This window comes from Vicugna pacos, chromosome 29, assembly GCF_048564905.1.
Source record: "Vicugna pacos chromosome 29, VicPac4, whole genome shotgun sequence".
In the NCBI taxonomy this organism is placed as follows: Eukaryota; Metazoa; Chordata; class Mammalia; order Artiodactyla; family Camelidae; genus Vicugna; species Vicugna pacos.
Window position 1 is genome coordinate 7,682,377 of NC_133015.1, and position 18,390 is coordinate 7,700,766.

Consider the following 18,390-nt stretch of genomic DNA (forward strand, 5'->3'; position numbering starts at 1 on the left):
GCTGCTACCCACTAGGCTGGAGGGATGACAGGAAGAGGCGGGGCTATGCCCTGGCCAGTGGCTCTAGTGATTTGGGGGAAACCGGAGCCACTGGTCTATGCGGAGGAACAGAGCCTTGGAGGAGACAAGCCCAGTGGGAGGACACTCCTAGAGCAGAGACAGGGAGATATTTCCTGGCTTCTGCCTTACTCCCTCTAATCTCCCACCAGTTTCTCTTTGGCTAAACCAAGCGAGCAGCCCCAGAAAAGAGACTCTGAGAGAAACAGCCTGCAAAGATTGACAACGTGCAATAAAGAGCAAATTGAGGGAAGAGCAAGGAATGGATCCAATGGAAAATTGGCCAAGGACCAGCACAGTTCCTAAATCAGTACACTCAAGAAAGTGATTACACGACTTGCCCCAGATGTCCATGAGCATTTCAAACGCAACATTTTCCCAAATGGTCCCATCTTCCCCACTAAGCCTGCTTCCCTCTGCTTTCGTTTCCCCTGTGACTCTCGCTGAGTTCAACTTAGTCCCGTGAGTCTGAGTTTAAAAAAAGGGTTTTTTTGTTCCTTCTTCTCTCGTGCTGCCCGATCTTACTGGTCACACAGTTTTGTTGATTTCTTTTTTGTATATTCCTCAAGTCTACTCTCTCCTCACTTTACCCTCTGTAGTAGCTTTAGTTCAGACTCTCTTCATTTCTCACTGGACTGAGGCAGAACTCCTTGACCCTACAACATTCCCTTCGAGTCTATCTTCCCGGCTGCTGCCAGAATAATCCTCCTAACATGCCCATTGAGCCACATTCCTCACCTGCTCAAAAAATTCTTCCGTGACCCCAACAAGATCCTCAGTCCTTCTAGAACAGGTAGGTTCTGAGTCTGCCATGAGCCCAAGCACAAAATAACTCTCAGTTCCTAACATAGAATTCTCCTTCTCTAAGGAAAGAGAAGAATCTGGAGAAAAGGAAGTGGAAGAAACCAATAGTGTGTTATTCCCGCCCTTTCCAGTGTCAATGACAAAGCTGGAAACAGGGCTTTCTTCATGGGGGTGTCAGCTGTCACCCAGGACACCATGCTTAGAGGAGCCCATGTTTGGTTTAATGCTCGGCGGTCTGTCTTGAAATTTATGGTAATTTTGAGCAAGTAGCGCTGTGTATTCATCATTCTTTGGGCTCTGCAAACGAGGTAGCCAGTTCCAGCCAGGAGTATGTATAGTCCTAAGTAACAAGCTGGATGCCATTCTGAAAGGTGGCAGCTCATATACTCAGGGAGACATTAGATTTTAGGTTCTAGAAGATAGGGAATGAGTGATGGCTTGTAAGATACTGATAGGGATGCAGAGGTCATTGAGAACAAGGATCTGAACATGGAGTGAGCATGGGGGAAGTATTTAAAACTAACAGGAAAACAGTATCACTAATAGGAGAATAATAGAGAAGAAGCTGGGGCGGCAGGGGGAATGCATAAAACAACATGGGTGAAATGACTATGGTATCATGGCTGATAGTCTGTATTGAAAACCTATCAGGAAAGATTTAAAAAATAGTGAAGATCATGATTTTTATATCCGAGATCACAACTAGCTATTTTTCATTTTCACTGAGAATTGAATAAAGGAAAATAGCCCTAATTTTCTGAAGGACACACTTAGGCTAAATAGAAGAAAACTTCTTATGTGTGGAGTATTATTTATAACCTAGTAAATTACCGAAGATCCAAGACCATCCTTCTATTTGTTGCTGCGCGCCCTTCTTGTCCTCTTTCTTCTCCTTCCTTTTCTGTTTTCTCTTCATTTTTCTCCTCTTCCCTTTCCTTAACTTCTGGAAAAGAGCAGTATTTGGACTGGGTCATGTTTGAAATTTCAGTTTAGACCAAGGGTCTTGAAAGTCAGCCTTACCTGCAACGTGTCAAAGGGAAGCAAGATGTCCATCAAGTGGAGCCGTGGCTGTGATGACGCTACCAGGGGTGTGCGGATAGTGGGTTTATACACAAGAGGTGGTGGAACAAGCAACTCCACCATCACTTTTAAAGAAATGAGAGAAAAAGCTTGCAAGAAAGCTCTGCATCCCTAATGACAGAAATGGAAGATGATCAGGGCTTCTACTGCCCACCCTCTGCCCTCCTTCCCTCCAAGCATGTGGGCCAGATGGACGGTCTGTATCTGCATTGGTTTAGGGAAAATTCTATCCCCTAGTATAAAGGAATTTTTAGACACTCTGCCAAATTCTGTCTCTCTTTTTAAAAATATTAACAGGCATAATAACAACAACAACAAAAGAAAATTTGCAACTAGCTTTTAAGAAATCCCAGGGGCATTTATATCAGCATGTGCTAATGTCTCATTATATTTTATGGCTTTTAAGACTCTTGTAATAGGTTGCTGGGTTAATTCAGGTACTTTTTTCCCTAGAATAGCTGGAGAATAAAATAACAAACAGAGGAACTGAAATGGCATAGATAAAAATAGTACCGGAGGCAGAGGGGATAGATGAGGTACTTATCATGTCTCACCACCCACGAACCTGGAAATAGCCTAATTGGAAGCCTGATGAAGGTAATAAATGAGAACTGATAAATATAAGCTAATAATTCAAAAAACATTAGGTTCTTAAAATTAGGAAGGCAGATGAGAAAACACAGTTATGATAGTTTGGATTTCGGATTTACAGCAAAGCATCACGAGTGTAATCTCTGTTTCCTGAGGTAGCTCAGCTACGTTCACCTAAAAATGGATCTGGGAGGTAGAAAAGGACCCTTGGAAAGTCTGAGCCTGCACTGTCCAATCCTATAGCCACTAGCTAAGAGGCTATTTAAACTTAATTAAAATTAAATACAATTTAAGGGGATAGCTCAAGTGGTAGAACACATGCTTAGCATGTACGATGTCATGGGTTCAGACCCCAGTACCTCCTCTAAGAATAAACATATACTAAATAAACCTAATTACCTCTCCCCCACCAAAAAAATTAATAAACTTTAAAAAGCATTAAATACAATTTAAACTTTGGTTCTTCATCTGTACTAGCCACCTTTCAAGTCCTCCATAGCTATATGGGCTAGCGGCTACCGTATTGGACAATGCAGAAATGGACCAAGTCCATTATTATAGAATGTGCCCACAGATGAGCTATCTGTATGTTCACATTTGTATTCATGTCCAATGCTTTAAAGGGATTAAGTTTGGTATTTTGAAAAACATTACTTATTAGAAATATGATCATTTTGATGATAATTATTTAAACTTAAAAATATTTCTATTAGAAGGAAAGGATGAACCAAGGGTTATTTACTGAAATACAGACAGGAAGGCAAATAATCAATCCTAAGTAAATGAGAATTAAATCTGAAAACTTAATTTTAAGAATTCATCCCAGCAATGGCACATTCTGTAGTATAAGGAAATTATTCTGTTGGATAACATATGAAGAAAATTGAAAGGAAGCCTGGAGGCAAAAAATTTTTCTTTTTAAGAAAAAAAGAATTGAAGGAAAATGATAAAGGATGAAGTCTAGTAGAGATTATTATTACAAACCTCAGGGGTAAAAACAGTGATAAGAATTTCTAAATAAAATCAGCAAAGAAAGACCCACAGATAAATCTAAAACATGAAGAAATTTAAAGAGAAACAACAAAACTAGGGAAGTATTTGCAAAAACTATACAGAGGACTTTTAATGTCGAGAGCTCATATAAGTGCAGAGCAAAACTCAGCCTCTTGTAGGCATATGGGCGAAGGATAAGGAAAGAATTCGCAGAAGGGAAAATAAAACTTGAACACATGGGGAAATACTTTTCTTCATTAATGATCAAAGAAATAAATTAAAACAAAATGAGATTTGATGGAACATTTATCAAAGTAGCAAAGGAAGGGAAAGATGGAAAGAATGAGATATGATATGATCAAAGCCACGGAGAGCGCAGGAAATCAGCCACTTTCCCATGGATGTCAGATTGTAAATTGCAGCAACTCCTTCAGAAAGCCGCACACCCTTGGACCACTGATTCCACTTCTGGCTCTGATCCTAAGGAAGGAATCCAAAAGATATATAGTGTTTTCTGTACAAAGGTTGGCAGCGCCCTGTTTAAAATAGCAAGACACGGTGAAATTTTGGCACAATGGTTGGACAGAAGATTCTGTAGTAAAAATTATGCTATGAACGGTTTTTACTTGTTATTTTAAGGTGACCTATGTAATAGCTGAATACAGTTTTTTAAAAGCAAAAGGTACAGAAAGTAGGAGATCTCCTTTATCTTCCCTCAGTTCACTCACCTGCCTCGGGGTTAGGAGGTATCTTTCAGACACTTTCTCATCTGTCTATCCACCTTTCCATCTGAAATCACACTATTTAGAATGTACAGTCTATTTTGTGGGGCTTTACTTTAAACACAAATGAGAGCATGTTTAAATATAATTTTACAACTTGCCTTTTTCATTGAAAACTTTGAACCTTTTCCCTTTTAGTACACAGCGACCTCCCTCCTTCCTTTTAGCTGTTGCATGGTGGTTCCCATGTTGTCAAAGGCTTCTTTTTAAACCATTCTCCTTTCGATGAATATTTACGCTGCTTTCAGTATTCTACTATTAAAACCGGTGCTGCGACAAAGACCCTCTCTGTGTTCCTTTGTGTTCATGAACTGATGTTTCTCTAGAGTCCTCAGCTAGAGGTGGACTCACTGGCTTCCAGTGGCAAAAGTGAATTCTAGAATTATGAAAGATTTTGCAGTAGTATATACAGAGTGCCCATTTCTCCCTACTCCCAGTCACCCTGAATATTATCAACACTTTAACATTTTTACCAGTCTGATAGGTAAATATTATATCTAATTGTTTTAATAATACTGAATTATTTGCATTTGTCTGTATCTTAATCCTTGGTTTTATGTTGAAAACCAACTACCTTCTACCTTTAAAAACTCTTTAAATGTGTCTTTGCCATAAAGTTTAAAGGTTTTTTTCCTGTGGTCAAATTGATCAGCTTTTTGCTATGGCTCCAACCTGATATCCTGTTTATAACAGTTGTCATTCCCCGGGACTTATAAAAATACTCATGCATGTTTTCTTGTAATATTTGCATGACTTATTTCTTCTCCTACTAGCTCATAATCCATCTACAAGTTATATGGCCATTTGTGAGTGAAAGCTTAAATTATAAAACCAGGTGGAAAAACAATATGAAACAAAAAAATGCATACAAAATAAATTGAAATAAATATATCAAAACAATGTTGGTGGTTGTCTTTGGGTAGGGAGATTATATCTGATGTGATTTTTTTTCCTTTGAATTGATTTTATGTTTCAGATTTTAGATCATATTGGTTATATTTATAAGACATGATGGCCTTTTATGTTCTTTTTCTGCTCAGGACAGTAACCATCCTTAAGCCATGTGGTTTGGTGAAGGCCGCCAGTCACAGCACTCCACTCTTGGCCACAGACGTGGACTCATAATTCAGAGGGCATCCAGGCTTCTTTGCTGGGATTTCTTTAACTGCTGCAGGTGGCAAAGAACTCCTCTGCTCCAAGTCACAGGGTTGAGAGGTGTGTGGCCAGAGCTCCCCCCCCCCCCCGCCCCGGTTCTAGTTGACCAGATAATGAAGCAACATTTCCACCCCCCACCGGCCCGCACACATACACGCACAGAGACAGAGGACCACACATCTTACGGGCCCCAAATCTAACTTTCCCCAAACTCAGGCCCATGTGTAGATGAATTATCCAAACTGATAAATCCCTTTCCCCGTTTTTTTTTTTTTCTTTAGGGTGGGTAGGATTTCAGTTACTTGTACCAGAAAGGTCTCAGATTTAAAAAAGCAATAAGATGAGAACAAAGCTTCAGAGATATGAAAATATCATTAGTAGGAAGTAAGTATACATCTTGGGTGGGGGTAATCCTCACTTTGTGGAAAGAGATGTTAATACAGATAATATAAGGTAGCAGCTACTTGGTTTGTAGCTGTTACAGCACCTTATTATCACTGAGAAGATAACTAGTAAAATAAGATGCCAGCAAGTGTTTGCAAAATTTCATAATTTTTGCATTCCCAGCAAAGCAGGGAGGGCCCATGAAATTAAAGGTGATATTGCTAGGAACAGGGATGGCAGTTCTAAGACACCGCACGTCACGTTGGCTTAGAGAGGATCTCTATAAGAGAGCCTATACATTTGTAGCTGTACATATTAGACCCCATTTGTGGACTTTAATCATGGGCATTTGGCTTAATCTTAAACTTAAAACATACTCAGGTCAGTCATCATGGAACCCAAGAGTTGAAAGACCTTAAAGAGTACAACGCATTCATCTCAGAGCTGTGAACCCTGCAGAGGTTAGAAGACTTAACAGGTGTCATACGGTAAGTAATCCCCAGATCAGGATTTGAACTCAAGCCTCTGAGATCCCAGTTCAGTGTTCTTTCTGTTGCCTTTCAAGTGTCAATATGAGATGACTAAAATGATCAGGAAGCAAAGAAAATCTCTTTCTCTCCATACACACACACCTACCACCCCAAAATAGCAAATACATGTTACATAATAAAAAAGAAAGTAATTCTATCAGTTTTATACTCACTAAATTAATAATAATAATAAACTGGAAAGAAATCTTTGGGAGGTATTCTAAAGAACCATGTAGACAGTACATTGTGTTGTTAAACAGGGTTTGAGTTAATTGCTCATGGGAGAAACATTTATCTGGGTGGAGGTTTATGCTTGACTTACACAGGCTTTCAGCCTGAAGGGTGTAATAGATGAGTGATTCTCTTAACCTTAATCTATTTTTCATACGGTGGAATGACAGTCATCATCTGAAATCATTTTTAAGTTTCCCAGAAGTGTGGAAAAACTAACTTAATCTTCCTTTTATAACCTGTTTAAAGGGCAAATTTTCACTTTTAGTTTTAAAATAGTTTTTAAAAGGAGCTACCATTCTCAAGGAATCCATCTATTTAAGGTTCTTAAGGACATAAACGAGCTCTTGCGAGAGGGTAAAAACTTGTTATATTTCTGCCCGGTTATGGTTACATCTCATGATATGGGGGGTGTGATTATTGTTTTTCTGAATCTCAGATTTAAAAAAAAATGGAACATTATGTTAAATTGAGCCTGATGTTCTTCGTACAACTTCTCAGTACATGCAAAAAAAAAAAGCTTTGGGTATTGTTGGGGCTCAGAATTCAAAGGTTTAAAAGTGATTTAAGATCAAAATAAACCAGGCAAAAGGCATCCAGTTGCTCTGCGACTGTAAGGTGGCACTCTCTGCAAAGCCAATCCTTGGTCTTCCCTCATCAGTGCTTCTCAAACTGTTCAGCCAAAGTGCATGGAATGCATAGGATACACATCCTATCCAGGGGAAGAAGACCGAGTCCACTGCAATGCTTGAAATGGCCCACTGCTGCCAGTTTCATTCAAATCGCATTACAATCCATACTGCTCTTAGGCTGCTTTAATGTATTTATTCATATTAAATATATTACAAAATATGATATATTTAAAAATACAATATATTTCAGTAAATGTAATTATAGATCATTATAAATAAATATAATAAATAATTACAAATCATAATAAATAAGAAATTAAATATAAATATTTATTTCTTGTATAGCTCAGTGGTAGAGCACGTGCTTAGCATGCACAAGGTCCTGGGTTCAAGCCCCAAGACCTCCGTTTAAAAAAAAGATAAATAAATAAACCTAATTACCTCCCTCCCTCCCCAACCAAAAAGTAAATAAATAAATATTTACTTCTTTAGGTTAAACCTCCGGCACTCCCTACCCCCTCTTCTGCTCTATTTTTCTCTATAGCATTTGTGGCAACTATGAAATCATACAGTTCACTTATTTTCTTTGGTGGTTGTCCACTCCCCTCCCCCGAGGGGCTTATTTTGTTGGCTGCTGCACACCAGTGCCAAGAACCAGGCCTGGCATTGAGCAGGGCTCAATAAATACATATTGAATGAATGGTGGCATGTTTTAAACGATGAGGTGTTAAACCCGACTGTCTGGAAGACGTGCCTTCCATATCCGGTGACTTAGCAGCACTTCTCATCCTCCATAGCAAGCGTTTCCAGCATCAGAAGTAAAAACGTGTTATGTTTAGGGAACGTGGAAGAAGGAAGGAGCACTGACTCCTCCCCACGTGCTTGGCATCATGAGCTATTTCTTGACTCCGGAGCCTATGAGTGCCAAGAGCCATGTGCCATGAGCCCATGTCATGACTTATTTCTTGATTCCTGATGAATTAGGTAATTTGATTTTACTTCTTGCTGTAGCTGTACGTGCTCTGATTTCATGAGGTTGGTCTGTACTTGCCTGGATAACACTGCTCTCCCTGCCAATCAAGATCCTTCTGACCCCTCAAAGCTACCTTCGCCCGAACCTCTTTTGTGCCATTAGCCTTAACTTAATGGTCCCAATACCACGGTCAGTCTTTTTCTCCCATTCAGAGCTCAGCCTTTCGGGCCTAGTGGGGCCAGGAAATGGGTGTGTGTGGGCTCCACTGAGGTGGCCTGAGAGAAGGAACAAGCTGATTTCAAAGCACACGAAGCAATTTTGAAAGAAAGTACAGTGGTGTAAATTAGTCTTTCTTCCACTAAATCACAAATACTAATCACTAACTCACTGTACTCTGTCTTTTCTCTCAGTTTTCAGGAAAATACTTGCTTTTCATCACGTATGTCAAATTCAGACATAAAATACTTATTATTGGGCTGCCCATAGCCCCTTAATAAGATGTAGCCGGGCTTTACAAACAGGTCCTTTCTAGTTATTGACAGTTCTGAGCTTGCTAAGAGGGAGTACCTTGTTATTCTTTGACAGTATCCCCAGCCGCCTTGTTTATACACTGCCATCAATATGTTTACTATAACAAGGCCTTATATAGACCTTCTTGGTGCCAGGCACACTTCTAAGATGATTACACTTGTTAACTCATTATCCTACAAAACAACTTTACTAATAGATAGGTACTACTGTTATCCCCATTTTACAGATGAGGAAACTGAGGCACAGAGAGACAGTGAGTAAAGGCACATAGCTGGTAAGTTCCAGAGCCCGGATCCAGACCCAGGTACTCTGGCTCCTGAGACCGTGTGTTTAACCACTAGCCCAATTGTCTTACACCTTTGTGCCCCTCCACCACCCTCCCTGTACCTGTCAGCCACCCTGTTCTCTCTGATCTTTATTCTTCCTGGTCAGAGAAGGACCCCGCTGCCTTTCTCTAAAATCATCTCCCAAATCGACCAAGGTAAATTTCTTGCCATTGAGATGGACCATTTCAGTGACCCTTTCCCATTCTTCCCATTCTTCGCAAACACTCACTGATTACTCCTTGGCAGACCCCTGTCGTTCCATGCTTTGACCAAACACATCCATCTCTTAAAATGCTCAAACCATTGTGTTTTCTCTCTCTGAATTCTCGAATGAAATATTTACAAATGAAAAGTTCAACCAGAAAAATGCCTCGATCTGAACGAAGTTCGGGGAAGATGAATCTGATGCTGGTGTCTGCAGGGGGTCAGAGGAGGGTGTGTTGTTGAGAAACTGGGTGCAGAGAGCTTATTAGAAACTTTCACTTTTGTAGTCACGAAATTCTGTAGGACCTCTGGGAATGGGAAAGAAGAGGTGGATTCGAGAGGCATTTCAAAAAGAACAATGGATTGGACTTGTGGGCAATTGCCTCTAGGAATAAGGTAGCAGCCGGAGGTAAAATGATACCGCTATTCTGGACCTGAATGATTCTAATGAGAGTGTCATTACCTGAAATAGGTACATCAGGAAGCTAATCTGATTCAGGGAGAACAAAAAGTTCATTTTAGAATCTTTGTCATCATCCCAGTGGAACTGTTCAACAGTTGGAAGACACCATAAGCGAGCATTTAATGAGCTGCCTTCAAGTGTCTAACAGGGCACGTGATGTTAGATCTCCTACAGTAATTACCATGAAAGGGAGCTGAGGGCGAGGACATCTTCTACACGGGCTTCATGGAGGCCCTGCCAGAGTATTTGATGAGTGAGATCCTCCCCAGCCCTCATCTACAGAGGTGGAACTTGGCTGACGATTTGAACATAAGGCACAGGGCTTACCATAGAGCCTAATCCCAAACCGTAGCAAATGACATTTCTTCGTCACACCTAACAATCTTTAGAAAGTGACAGTGTCATTAGTTATGTGGCAAACTAGTTGTGTGCTTGGTTTCCACACTTGATCTTACTTCAGATTAATTTTTAAAATGTCTCAAAAATAAATAAATAAATAAATACAATACAATAACTGTCTCCCTCGCGCCCGGTTTGTTTCTCCAAAGGCCTCGGCAGTGCCAGTAGTGGACACATTGAATGGTGCGCGCCGAAGGCTTCTTGGAATTTGGTCGTTATAATCAGGCACTCCACGTAAAAATAAATAAAATGCTGCAGAAATAAAAGCTGCAAGACTTAGCACAATGCCAAAAGAGCTCAAGGCTGTGCCTAGGACGGTGTGTTCAGGGAGACGGAGACGGGCCGGCAATGTCATTAAACAGAACCTCCAAAATCCAAACAAGTCTGATGATTCATGCGAGGAATTGCCCCCAAATCTCGGGTTGGTCCACCTCCCCCGATTTCACGGAAGCTCAAGAGTAGCCGCCCTGCCAGGCAAAGACTTGCGGCAAATCTCTTCCTTCCAAGTCCGACTTGGACTGCCAGCCCTACTTCCAGCGAAGTCGACCCTCCTCCCTCCAAAGGGAATGGGCAGCCCCGGGTTAGCGAGGGCCCCCGCGGCTGGGCCGACGGCTCGGCAGCACCGGATTTTCGGAGGCTGTGCGTAGGCGAAGGAAATCCAGTCCGGGTTTTGTCGGCACGGGGGGACCGGAGGGCTGCGAGGAATGGCTGGCGAAGAGGGGGGCGGCGGTGGAAAATACACAACACAAACAGCTCGCGCCGGGGGACGGCAGCTGTAGGCCCGGAGCGCGCGGGCCCGGCCGCCGGCCGCATGGAGCGCAGCGCGGCCCGCGGCTCCGGGGCGGCGGCGGCGGCGGCAGCGGCGGCGGCGGAGGCGGCAGCGCGCCGCTCGCTCACACCCACCCCCGCCCGCGGCCGCCGCGCCGCCCCGCCGTAGCCGCCGGCCGCCGGCGTCCCCGCGGGCCGGTCCAGCGAAGGCGGCGCCCGCGCCTCTGCAGCCAGTGGCAGTCGCCGGCGCGGGGAGGCGGCTCCCGCAGCCCCCCGCAGCCCCGCGCCCCGGGCGCCTGCGACCACAGCGGCCGCCCGGGGAGGAAGAGGAGGAAGAGGAGGAGGGGGAGGTGACAAACTCTCCGGCTCGGCGCGGCGGCCGGCAGCCCGCGGTCAGGCATGCAGGCGCGGCGTCTAGCCAAGCGCTCCAGCCTGGGCAGCCGCCGGGGGAGCGCCGCGCTGCAGCCGCCCGGCCCCGCGCCCGCGCCGGCCCGGGAAGGCGCGCTGCCCGGGCTCCCGCCCCCCGCCCCGGGCCCGGGCCCGGGCCCGGCCCCAGAGAGCTGGAGGCCACCGCTGCCGCCGCCGCGCAGCGCCGGGACCGGCCCCCCTCGGGCCGCCGGGGCCGCCGCCGCCGCCTCGTCTCCGGTGCTGCTGCTTCTGGGGGAGGAAGACGAGGAAGAGGAGGGCGGGAGCAGGCGGCGGAGGGGGCTCGGGCGAGTGCAGGCGAAGCCCCGAGGGGGCGCGGAGGAGGAGGATGACGACGAGGAGGACGAGGACGAGGAGGTGGTCGTCGAGGTGGTGGACGGCGACGACGACGACGAGGACGGCGAGGAGCGCTTCGTGGCCCTGGGCCCCGGCCGCGCGCTCCCCAAGGGCCCGGCCCGGGGCGCGTTGAAGGTGCGTGCCGGGTGCGGGGGCGCGCGCGGGTCCCGCGGGCTTGGGGAGGGGACGGGCCCGGGGCCCCGGCGCGGCGCGGGCTCAGGCCGGGGCCGGCGATCGCAGAGGCCGGGCCGGGAGGGGTGTGTCCGGCGGCGCGGGCGGCCGCGCGCGGGGCAGAGCGAGGGGACCGATGAGCTCACCGCCCGGGCCCCAGCACCTTTCCCGGGCGGCCGCTCCCCCTTTCCTCCGAGGCCGGGGCGGGTGTGCTGTCTGGTGTGGGTGCTGGTGAGGGACGCTTTTCCCCGCTAAGGCGGGGAACTTGGAGATGGGACGAGGCAGGCGCCGGTCTGCGCCCGGTGGGGACGGGCGAGATAGGAGGCAGTGAAATAGGATTCTACTCGGAGGAAGCAAGACTGTCCCCTTCTCCTTTTGAGGACTAGTCAAGCTCATAGAAACTAGAAAACGGCTTCTCTTGTCAATCCCTCAGCCCCTTATGCATCCAAGAACAATTGTCGATGAGTTTCCATTCCAGGCGCCTGTGAGGGAACCGGTAAGCCCAGGACAGCAAAACCCAAGCCCTGGGTTTCTACATGCATTTTGCTTGGCAGCTTTTGGCAGTGCCCGCCTCCCCTCCCCTGCTTAAACTCGACATTGTTTAACATTTTGGGTTTATTTGCCTCCTCAAAATTGCAAATGAGAAGAAAAAGGTGGGGAGGGGGGGATTTGGCATTTTAAATGGTTGTGTTTCTGCTGAGAATTCTGGCGAAGTCCCCTGTGCACTGCAGCGCCAAGAGATCTTTTCGTTTGTGTATCTTCAGGAGATAAGGGGTTTATTATTACACAACTGACTGGCTGGGCTTTCAGGCATGTGATTGGACAAAGCAAACCACGTTGAGGTTCATGCACAGTGTATGTTGCTAAGAAGTTTTGAGGGCAGCAAGTGGTAAACGATGGAGTGAGTGATTTTTCTCAAGAGTGTTGCGTATAATCAACTGAATAGCTATTTACTGGAGTTTTCAGAAGATATTGGTATAACTGGAAGGAAAATAAGTAAACAGATGAACTTAATAGAGACTATTTTTTTAAAAAAAATCTTTAGGGGCTTGCAGAAGCAAGTTAACTCTTCAAAGCATGAAATTGCAGTTCCAAAGAAATGTTAAACATCAGCATAGAATAGCCCCAGAGTAGACATGGGCACAAACTTATTTCCTAGACCACCCTGGAAGTACCAGTTCTGGGAGTGAGAAGTTTTCAGCAAATGGTCACTTGGGATGATAGTTTTTGACAGTTGCTTATTGGAATCCAGACCATGACCACACTCATTACCATGGTCTACTAAAAGGCCTGCATTGTATGGTTACAGGATATAGCTGGGTTTGGAATTAAGTCACATGGCATCAGTGACATTAAGTAACAAGAGTTGTGACTCCTTAGCATTTTTGTCTAGAAATACTGAAAAGGTGTCTTGTGGTTTGAACAGCGGTTGCACAATTTGTGATAGAAAAATTAATTATAATTTATGCTCCATGATCAAAGCAAATCCAATGCAGGAAAAAAATTAAATCTATAAAAACAAAATAACTGGTGTGTGATAATTCACATTATTTAAAAAGATTTTTCACACCTCTGAACAAATATCTGTTCAATTCTTTCAAAATGAGCTTCATTTTATAATGTTTTGACTTGCCCATAACTCTTCAGGAATTTATATATTGAGTGATTTGAAGTATAATTTTTATAATCTTTTACTGCTTTAAAGCCGAATGTCTTGACATAGCATCTGAAGAGGTTTTCTAATGGATAAAATCAGATCATTTTATTTTAATGCGTACGAGAATGTTGATATCATACATGTTGATGCATTCATTTATTCAGATATTTATTGAGCACCTACTGTGTGCCAGGTACTATTCCAGAACACAGCAGTGAGCACTTTCCAGATGCCCACATCTAGTAAGAAGAGCCAGAGCAACAATCAAGCAAGCAAATAAATAAACGTGGTGCTTGGGACAGCGACGCATGCCATGAGGGAAATGAGACTGGTATCTCAGAGTCTAAGAGGAAGAGGAGAAAGCAGCTAGAGGGAAGACCTCCCTGAGGAGGGGGCATTGGATCTGAGATCCAAGACATGCAGCTTAGGAAGATCTTTTCCGGCAGAGGGAGTAACAATTGCAAAAGTCTTGAAGTGGGAAGGGGAAAAGGGTGGGTGTGGCTGGAACTTGACAGGTACGAGATATGTTAGGGAGGCAGGTAGAGGCCAGCAGCATAGAGCCTGTGGGCCTTTTAGAGTATGAAGTCTTTGGAAAGTTTTACAGGCATACAAGGTATATTGTGTTTTTGGAAAGGTTAGACTGGAGCGTACAGGACAGCAGGGTGATCAAGGGGGCCGGTTAGATGGCAGTCACTGCAGTCCATGTGAGAGGTAAGGGCAGTGTGGACTAAGAGTGGAGGTAAACAGGGGTGGGTAAATTCAGGATCGATTGTGAAGACCCACCTGTGGTAACTTGCCGATGAATTGGGGGAGGGTTCGTGTTAAGTCTGAGATTGATGCTCAGATATTTGCATGGAAACTGCACGTAGGCACATGGCTATAGGATGTGGAGCTGAGGGGAGAGATCAGGGCTAGAGAGAAAAATTGGGAAGACATATTGATGTCATTTAAAGCTGGGACGAGGAAGTGAGTGCACACCAGAGGACAGCCTTGGGCTAGACTCTGGGGTCCAGCGCTGTTTAAGTTTGGGCGTAGGAGGAGAAGCCAGCAAAGACGATTGAGAAGCAGCAGCCAAACAGGTTGAAGGAAAACTAGAAAATGAAAAGTCCTTCCTGGACTTTGCAAGAGAAGAAATATTTCCAAAAGTGGGAAGTAGTGAACTGTGTTGAATACCCCTGGGATATTGAGGAAGATAAGGATAGAGATGTGTTCGTTTGGATTAGATAACAGGGAATGGATTGGTATCCTTAACAAAAGAATGTGAAGTCAGTGATGAGACCCAAGCAGTGAGTGGAGGTGAGGATGTAGTGAGACATGAAAAATTCTTTTAAACTCTTTTGTTGGAAAGAAGAATAGAGAGAAGGGGGAGAATCTGGAGGGCATATGGTCTAGATTTTTATTTTAGACAGGATTCTGTAGACTCTAATGTAGTGACCACAGCATGATAGGAATGATCTGGTGTGTGTGGGGTGAAGTGTATTTGTTTTCTATTGCTGTGTAACAAAGTACCACATACTTTTTGGCTTACAACCATTCTCCCAGTATCTGTGGGTTAGGAGTCTGGGCCAGGCTTAGCTCGGTCTGCTGCTGAGTCTCACAAGGCTGCAATCAAGGTGTTGGGTGGGCTGCATTCTCATCTGGAGGCTTGACTGGGCAGGATTCACTTCTAGCCTCACTCAGGTTGTTAGCAGAACTCATTCCCTCGCATCTCTAGTCCGAGGATCCAGCTTCTTTGCTGCCTGTTACTCGTGGGCTGCCCTCAGCTCCTACAGCCCCACCCCACCCCCACCTCCACTCCTGCAGGGTGTTGTTACGTCGTTCCCTCAACATGGCCTCTTACTCTGTCAAGTCAGCAAGGAGAATCTTGCTCCATCTGCTAGCAAGATGGAGACTCATATAAGGCACTCTAATCACGGGGGCAGGACCCTATCATCTTTGCCACTTTCTATTGGTTAGAGGTGAATGATGGGTTCTACTCACACTGAAAGCAAGAAGATACCAGGAGGAAGGGATCTTTGAGGGTCACTTTAGGGAGGAACTGAAGATGCAGAGAAAAGAGAAAACTGCAGGAGGAAGGTCCTTGGAAAAAGTCATAGGAGAGGTGACCTGGGACCCAAATATAAGGATTGGCCTTTAACAGAGCAAGGCCCCTTCTTCCACTGAATTAGAGAGAAGGCAGAGACAGTGAGTCCAGATGTGGGTAGTTGTATATTGGATGGTGGTCAGATGAAGCAGTACTTGTCTAGAGGCTTCTATTTTCCCCATGGAGCTGGAGGGCAGGCCATCAGCTGAGAGTGCAGGAGATCTGAAGTCAGAGCTGAAGTCAGGAGACAGTGTTGTGGGAGAGCAGGAGAGCAAACGAACCATCCAACGGAGTTGCCTGACTGTCGCAAGGACCCACCTGATGCCGCGGTTCCACACTGACAGTATAAGCAGTCTGCCTGGGTGTGTGATTACCCCAGCCTCGTTCCATTGGCTCAAGCACAGAGTAATAATAACAAAAGGGATCCTAGCTAGTGCTTATTAAGTTATTTAATTACTGTGGCTAGTACAAATCGAAGTGTGTCATTTCATTTAAACTTCATTACATCCCTGGTCAGGCATTCTTATTGTCATCATCCTCATTTTACAGATGTGATAAGCACTTGAAGATACGCTGGTGTTAGGTGGCAGAGCAGGTGTTTGAACCCTGGGCCATCTCACTCCAGAGCTAGTACCCTTATGCCTCACACTCCGCCATCTCTTGTAGACAAAGCAGAGAGCTAGATTCAGCAGGGATGCAGTTTAGGCAGGTGAGCTGTGAAACGAGGGAGAGAACATTGTGCTGATCAAGTTGGCCCTGCTGTGACTGTAATGATGAGATCTAAGAAAAGTGAGGACAGGAAGGGGCCAGGGGCTGGCAAAAAAGTCGTGGGTTAGTGGACTGGAGAAAACAAAGAGGAATCCAATAAAATCAATAAAAGAACGGGAAGGAAATGCAGGACAACTTGGGTTCCAAGATCACGTTAATTTGAATGAATATTTGCTAAATCCTTAAAGCCAGGAACGGTACTAACTGCTTTATATGAAGGAGGAAGGATCTCATGAGAAGTTCTGACTTGGGAATCAACATGACCCCATTCGCCAGCTGAGTATACTGACTTGGAAGTGACGTAGCGCACCTGAGGCCATGTGGTCACCAGTGGCGCCACAGTTCACGCCCATACGCTGTACTGTTCATCTCCCTGTATTTATCTGTGATGTTTGTGCCCATTTATACCTGGGAGGATTTGCCACAGCTGAGGAAAGAGAGGAATACAGGCTGCTAAGTATCTGAGATCTTGATTACTATAAGGGACACTAATTTAGGCTCTGAAAGAGACAAGAAGAAAAACTTTGTTTCACACAGTTTTCAGTTTCTGATCAAAGAAGCTTACACATTTATGGGCAGTGGTAAGATTCCACCATCCCCTGAAAAAACAAAAAACTAAAAAACTCCATCACCTCCTGGACCCTTGAATGAGGAATACTAGGTAAACAGTATCTTCAGCCAGAGTTAAAAAAAAAAATACAAAGACACTGTCAAACGGAGGAAGGATTCTAAAATAAGCTGTTACCCAGTGAAGGCAGAACAGTAGGGGGCTGAGATAACAAGGCCCAGGACTGTGCTCCGCGATGCTGTGTGTTCGTTTAGGGACAAGAGCCGGAGAATCTGACGGAATTGATAATGTACTGTCATAATCAGTTGAGGTAAAAGCTGGACACGAAAGACTGCTAGGAGTTCTATCAAGAGTCCACCTGCTGGAAAACCAGGAAGAAAGGCTTCTGAGTGAGATAGTACGTGTCAAAACACCCACTTTCAGGGCTCAATGAATACTAATCGAGTGGGATCTGCTCCGTGTGTGCCAGCTCTTTAGGGATGGTTAACACGTCTATTAGACTATCTCTTGACTATCAGATGACTTTTAAGAAGCCTTTGGCAGGGACCGTGCAGCAAGCGCCGAATTCCAATTTGCTAACAAGTATGTGTCTTGCAAATGGTCTGTGTTGGCTGGAGGGAGAGGCATGTGCTTATGATACCAGACAAAGTTGTCATTTGCTGAATTGTCAACTGCCAGACTTGGAAGGGAAACAGAGATTATCTAGTAACTCAATATCCTCCTTTGACGGCTCAGGACACTGGGACCATGCAAGGTGAAGTGCCTTGTCCGGCTCGAGCTGCTGAGCAAGTTAGGAGGGGCCGGGATTAGCGCCCTGGTCTGCCAACCCCAAATCGTCACCCTCCTTCCTGGGTTAGTCTTTTGTGCCCAGAATGATCTGCAGTTCACGCCCTTGGAGTTGTGGTTAGAGAAATCACAATTTCCTGAAGTGATCTACCACTCGCTGCTTATCAGCTTCTATTTCTGGAATATTCTTCCTTCCTAAAGTACCTCGGGCGGAGGTGGTCTCACCTGTGGCTTTGGGGGTAGGCGTTCCTTCTGTGAATCCTGCCCGGGCCGGTCCGCCTCCCTCTGCAGTTTCCGAGGGACGCGTATACTCAGAGGATGATAATAAATGGCGAATCGGCCCCATTTCATTGTGAACTGGTTCCCTTACTCTCCGGTGCGGGGCTTCTAGTAAACTGGCCTAGAACATGTCATTTATACTCAGCCCTTAACCAGGGCCTCCTTCCCCAGATTTTACTACTAGTTGACCATGGAGTGCTCTGCAGCACAAGCATTAAGGCAGAGAGGAGGAAAAGCAAGAAGTCAGGTCTTAACCTGGAATCCGCTGACCCATGCCTCTTGGTGAGAAGGAGCAGAGGGCTTCAGCCAGGATGTCCTTGACCTCTGCGAGCGCTCGGACCGTGTCCTCCCACCCCAGGTGGGGGTTGGCGGGGCAAGGAGTGGGAGCTTTCCCTCCCCACTGCCAAGTCCAC

The 18,390-nt window shown here is 45.3% G+C and overlaps 1 protein-coding gene across 1 annotated transcript in view; it reads left to right on the forward strand.

The window, feature by feature from the left end:
* Positions 1 to 11,189: 11,189 nt before the first annotated feature.
* ZNF704 (zinc finger protein 704) overlaps positions 11,190 to 18,390 on the forward strand; it is a 175,383-nt gene continuing 168,182 nt past the window's right edge. The window contains exon 1 of the mRNA XM_031692306.2: positions 11,190 to 11,800. Within this exon, the coding sequence (XP_031548166.2) occupies positions 11,303 to 11,800 (498 nt within the window). The 5' untranslated portion in view covers positions 11,190 to 11,302. The remainder of the gene's footprint in view (positions 11,801 to 18,390) is intronic.